The sequence below is a fragment of the Pristis pectinata genome, chromosome 23 (genome assembly GCF_009764475.1).
Source record: "Pristis pectinata isolate sPriPec2 chromosome 23, sPriPec2.1.pri, whole genome shotgun sequence".
Taxonomy (NCBI): domain Eukaryota; kingdom Metazoa; phylum Chordata; class Chondrichthyes; order Rhinopristiformes; family Pristidae; genus Pristis; species Pristis pectinata.
The window spans coordinates 17,606,501-17,612,500 of NC_067427.1; the positions used below are offsets into that span (position 1 = coordinate 17,606,501).

Sequence of the window (6,000 nt, forward strand, 5' to 3'; positions counted from 1 at the left end):
CAACCATCTTGCATAGCCTTTAACTCTTAGCTGTTACTTCAATGCCTATGTACTTGGTTCCAACTCCAATTCCAAACACAACTTGCCCTGGTAATCAAAGTAATTGGCCCTGACAGCATGAATTAATCTGTTGTACCCTTAGTATTTCAAAACCTCCCTTTTTTTATAATAAAGAAAAAATCATACTTCTGATAAGTGATTGATGCAAACACATTTCTTTGTCCCTTCCACGCCCAATTTATTCCTTGAATCAATGTGAACAAAACCAATTAGTCATCATTTTTCACTGGCGAAATCTTGTGATGGGGAAGAGCTCTGGGCTTATCAGCACCTGGACAAGTGTGGTAGTTTTATTCCATGGAAATTCCAAAGACTGTCAGAATGCAGAATCTTGACTTTTTTGTTAAAAGTTGATTTTAAATAGGTCCTGTAGTCGATTATAGACGGTGGTGTTGTGGATAGTGTAGAAGGTTGTCGAGGGTTACAACGGGACATTGATAGGATGCAAAGCTGGGCTCAGACGTGGCAGATGGAGTTCAACCCGGAAAAGTGAAGTGATTCACTTTGGAAGGTCAAATTTGAAGGCAGGATAAAAGGTTAATGGCAGGATTCTTAGTGTGGAGGAACACAGGGATCTTGGGGTCCAAGTCCATAGGTTCCTCAAAGTTGCCTGGCAAGTTGATAGGGTTGTTAAGAAGGCATACGGCATATTGGCCTTCATTAGTCGGGGGATTGAGTTCAAGAGCCACAAGGTAATGTTGCAGCTCTATAAAACCCTGGTTAGACCACACTTAGAATATTGTGTTCAGTTCTGGTTGCCTCACTATAGGAAGGATGTGGAAGCTTCAGAAAGAGTGCAGAGGAGATTTATTAGGATGCTACCTGGATTGGAGAGCATGTCTTCTGACCATTGGTTGAGCGAGCTCGGGCTTTTCACTTTGGAGTGAAGGAGGATGTGAGGTGATCTGATAGAAGTGTACAATATGATAAGAGGCATAGATCAAGTGGACAGCCAGAAACTTTTTCCCAGGGTGGAAATGGCTAACATGAGGAGGCATAATTTTAAGGTGACTGGAGGAAAGTACAGGAGGTATGAGGTAATTTTTTTAAAAGAGTGGTGGGTGCAGTGGAATGTGCTGCCAGGGGTGCTGGTAGAGAGGGATACGTTAGGGACTTTTAAGAGACTCTTAGATGGGCACATGGATGATAGAAAAATGGAGGGGTATGTTGGGTAGAATGGTTAGATTGATCTTAGAGTAGGTTAAAAGATCGGCACAACATCATGGACTGAGGGGCCTGTACTGTGCTGTAATGTTCAGTGTTGGTGAATAAGGAATTAAATGCAAATCGTCATGAAGGAAACTGCCTGCACTTTCTTATACAAGTTGCCCTTCTAAAACTTTGCAGGTTTGAATTTGATCCTTATTAGATTGTAAACCAACTATGCAGTCAAACTTGTTTTGTTAAAAATCAGTAGTGTTAGCATTTTTGATTATGGTAGGTTTGCTGCTAGAAAGTTCTATGAGCAATGACTGAAGATTTGGTCAAAAATGTGATTTTTTTTTTGTGTAATTAATTGAGTTCCATAACTTCAGATAACAACATTGAATTAGACAATTTCAGGTTGAGGAACTACACCTACTCTTCTGATTAGGCACATTACAACTTCTTGGACTCAACACTTTCAGATCTACAATCTTCACTCCAGCCTCCTAGTAACTTCAGATAATTATTTGGTATTAACATGTCCTCCTGACAATTTTTTATATCCAATATAACTACCATCTTTCACAATTGCCCTTTTTTGTTTTTTTTTTACCCTGGCCTTTGTCTTAAAACCTAGTTCTGCAAAGGAGTTTACAGATTCTGCTTTGATCTGATGAGTATTTCTAGTATTTCTAGCATTTCACGGTTTCCAGCTTCTGCAGCATTTTGCTTTTGTTCTGATTCCATTCACCTCTAACATTCTGGTACAATGAATGTTTACTGTGTGCAGAACTAACTTTTTGTTTTTTTTTAAAAATCTCTTGCAGGGATCTGAAATTGGACAACTTATTGATGGATGCTGAAGGTTATGTTAAAATTGGTGACTTTGGGCTCTGTAAAGAGGGTAATTTTCCTTGTCTTCTTTGGGTTGTTTAATACATAGTTCTAATGGAAGATGTACAGGGCCACAGATACTGACCTGCTTTGCATTTCCTGCAATTTTGGTTTCTCCTTTGCTTCTACAGGGCTATTAGCATTTCTAGTGCTATGGTGAGAATGGGCATAGTATTGAATTTGAATATATTCATTTGCAATTAGTTGATATCAACCTGGTTATCAGGTAGTGGGAATAGGAAGAAAGAAGAAATCAAATTATCCACTTCTGGCCAATGACTTCATCTGTGATGGTGTGTATAGATGTTATGTAATAGTGGAAGATCATCAGACTTGGTCAGGATGTTCCATGCTTGAATTCCCAGACATCACTCAAATGTCAAGGCTGAGAATGAATGGCAGTGCAAATGAGATATTGGAGAACCACGGGATTGGGTCCCCAACAAGAGTCCTGCTTTTTTTGAGGAAGGTACATTGGAAGTTCTCTCTGAGAGATGCTGGGGGAAAAGGATGAGGTTGTTAGTGGATCTTGGTCAAACCACTAGATGGGGCACTTTCCCAACAGGAGGATTCTTTGGGATAGAAAGTATGAGCCTCTGTCAGTGCCTGTGGCTCACTGTTGTCTGGTGTGACTAGATGGCTTTCAAAACTTCAACTTCTCAAACAAGTACATCCTTTTTTAAGATAGCAAAAACCGCTATTTTTTAAAAAATCAATGCAATTGCAGATGCTGAAAATCTGAAACCAAGCCAGGAAATGCTGCCTGACTTGACTTTTTCCAACATCTGGAAAGCAAAGGTCAATGTTTTGATTCTGACCCTTCATCAGATCTGGAAAGAGATTTATGGAGGTTTTCAGTAGGAGAACAGGTGGGGGAAAGGATATGTAGAAAGTAGGGAGTGTCTTTTTATCAACTCTTCCTTCTAGCAGCTAAGTGCTGCCTGATGCATGAAGGTCATAAGGGTGCTTGTGTAAGTTGAGTTAGTTTACACAGCCCTAGGGGTCTCCAGAAACTTGTGTTCAAGGTCAGATGAATTTTGTGAGATTTTTATTTTTAAATCCTAAACTGAGCAAACTTTGTTTTGCCATTCCCAAGGTGTTATGTGCTGAGAAAAGGTAGTTATCAGACCAGATGGATTTTTTTTTTTGCTGGTTTTGTTTATTAATAGATGCTCTTGTATTATTCTTAATTTGTTATTTTAAAAAGTTTGTTTATAGCTCCTATGTGCTACTATGTTAGATATATTCAGCTTTTACTGTCATATGGTTATGTGGAGTTTTTAATCCCAGTAACAATTCTATGGGAGTAACTGAATGCACCCAAGAGATGGGGAAGATGCAAGTATCAGTTTCTTCAATGTAGGCACTCTGGTAGTAGAGCTATTTCCCAGTTTACTTGGTCAGAAATTGTGCCAGGAGATTCCAACAAAAGATGAAGAAAAACTTCAATTGCACACTAATGCATCAATGTCAAATTAAGGTTTCTGTAACACTAAAGTGATTTTTTTTTAACTTTTATAAATGCCTCTGAAGAAACTCTTTTGGGGGTTAAGATTATCCTGGTTAGAGACTCCTGCTGTTTTGCATACATTTATGTTTACAACTTTCATTTTTAATGCACTTTGAAATCTGTCCATTTGCAGGAATGGGTTTTGGTGATCACACAAATACATTTTGTGGAACTCCTGAGTTTCTGGCTCCAGAAGTGCTGACCGATTCCTCCTACACACGAGCAGTTGACTGGTGGGGTTTGGGAGTCCTCATTTATGAAATGCTGGTGGGAGAGGTGAGGTCTTTTCACTTGAATTGGGTACCGTGTAGGCTTGTTCCTGTGATGACCCCTTTCACTGTAGCAGATTTTGGATGCAGAAAGATGCTGGGCACAGTGTTGGATTTCACACAGTAAAAATGTTATTGAAATTGAGGATTATCACTTGGTGCCTGTCTCAAGTCTACTGATTGTTTAGAAAAAACAGGCTGGGAGCAGACTGTCTCTTGTACTCAAAGCTGGAAATGGATTATGGTGTTAAGAAAAATGGAAGTAAGTTCGTTCCTTGGGGGTAAAATTAATAAATAATAAAAGGAATGCCTTGTTTGGAAAAAAAATTCAACTGAGAAGCCAGGTAGTTGAACTGCTCCAGCTCTCTGATCACAGCAATCTTTAATCATGTGAGGAAGTTGACTTGCCTGGATATTATTTTCCCTCCCTCTGGCACATTTTATGAATGATGGAGTGTACAGTCAAAGAAATTGAAGCATAAAGTTTCTGAATTTCAGTTGCAGAGACTATCACTGTACTAACTTGTTTACACTTCTAAGCCTCCTATCCACTCCTAATGTGACAATATTTTTTATTTGCCTACAGTGCCCTTTTCCAGGAGATGATGATGACGAGGTATTTGATAGCATTGTTAATGATGAGGTGCGCTACCCACGATTCCTATCAACTGAGGCGATCTCAATCTTAAGAAAGGTCAGTCTAACTGATTTGCTTATGTGAGCGAGCTGCCCTTCTGAAGAGAAGAAAGTAAGATTACAAAGAAAAATAAGTAAACAGCAATAATGGTGACAGCTTTTTCTTTCCCTTTCTCCCCACCTCTCCTTGCAACACTTCTTCCAGCTACTGAGAAAGAACCCGGAATACCGTTTAGGCACTGGTGATGAGGATGCAGAGGAAGTGAAAAAAGAAATGTATTTTGGCGTGAGTAATAAACACGGTGATTGGGGAATGGTGGAGAGTAAATAACTTGGCACATCCATTTAGGACTGGAAGCAATTGCCAAGTCTCAAAAAAAAAAAAAAATTGCACTGGGCTACTGTTTCCACACAGTAAATCTGGACAAATGTTTTTCCTTTAAGCTATAATTTCAAAGTCTGTCAATGGCACAAGTTGGAAAATATGAGGAAGAAAGTAGCAGATTTCAGGAGAACATAATGTGTGAAATGGGCTAATAAAAGGCAGATGACATATAATCCAGTTAATTGTTAAATGATCCACTTTTAAGACTGTGGAGAAGCAATACAATTCAAATGGTGGCGTTGTGTGAGGCTTTTCATATGTACTTTCAAAAATGGAGGGGAAAGCATAACTATGGGATAAGCATAAAAAGAGAGTCTAATATTTTCCCCCTTCCCACAAAGATTTACCTCTATGGGCTAAATGGCTGACTCCTCTGTTCTGATTCACTGACACCTTAAACAACCTATTGATTCAGTTGATGTAGCACTATGTGGTTGTGTGCAACATGGCTGCCAGTGTTACGTCTGCCGCATGCCAATATAATAGAGATATCTGGGGCATATGTCAACTGGGAACCATAAAGGAAGGGGGAAGTTGGCAATCAATTCTCCTATCTGCTTTGTATCATCTAGTATCTATCTCTAGAGTAGATTTTTTTTCAAGAGCCAAATGACTAAACAAAGTACTATTAATGGAGCAGGCAAGTTATCCTAAACTTCAAAAATCACTGAACAGACAACAACATAGCATTGTGTTCATTTCTGAGCACCATACCTTAGCAACAATGACAAAACCTTGAGGGTGCAGAAGAGTTTTGCAAGAATCAGAGCAGGGTTGAGGGATCTGTCTTGTGTAGAGGATCTGGGGTTCTCCTTTAAGAGACTCTTGTAGGGATGTTAGAGGTATTTAAAAACTGGTTTTGACAAAGTAATCAGAGGACACAGATTTAAACTAAAGAGGAAAAAGCAAAAGTGACATTAAATTGTGGTCTGGATAGCATTGATTGAAAAGGTGAAAGCAGATTCAGTCGTGGCATTAAAACAAATGGATAAATACCTGAAGGGAAAACACTTGGAGGATGTAGGAGGGAAGTGTGAAATGAAATTAATTGGAGAGTTTAAGCAAAAAGCCAGTGGAGGAAAATGAGATTCTGATTTTCC

The 6,000-nt window shown here is 39.1% G+C and overlaps 1 protein-coding gene across 1 annotated transcript in view; it reads left to right on the top strand.

Annotated features, from left to right (window-relative positions):
• The window catches only part of LOC127582294 (serine/threonine-protein kinase N2-like), a 34,234-nt gene that overhangs the window by 25,927 nt on the left and 2,307 nt on the right, over window positions 1-6,000 (top strand). Inside the window, exons 18-21 of the mRNA XM_052037472.1 lie at window positions 2,034-2,110; window positions 3,744-3,886; window positions 4,466-4,573; window positions 4,721-4,801. Of these exons, the coding sequence (XP_051893432.1) occupies window positions 2,034-2,110; window positions 3,744-3,886; window positions 4,466-4,573; window positions 4,721-4,801 (409 nt within the window). The remainder of the gene's footprint in view (window positions 1-2,033; window positions 2,111-3,743; window positions 3,887-4,465; window positions 4,574-4,720; window positions 4,802-6,000) is intronic.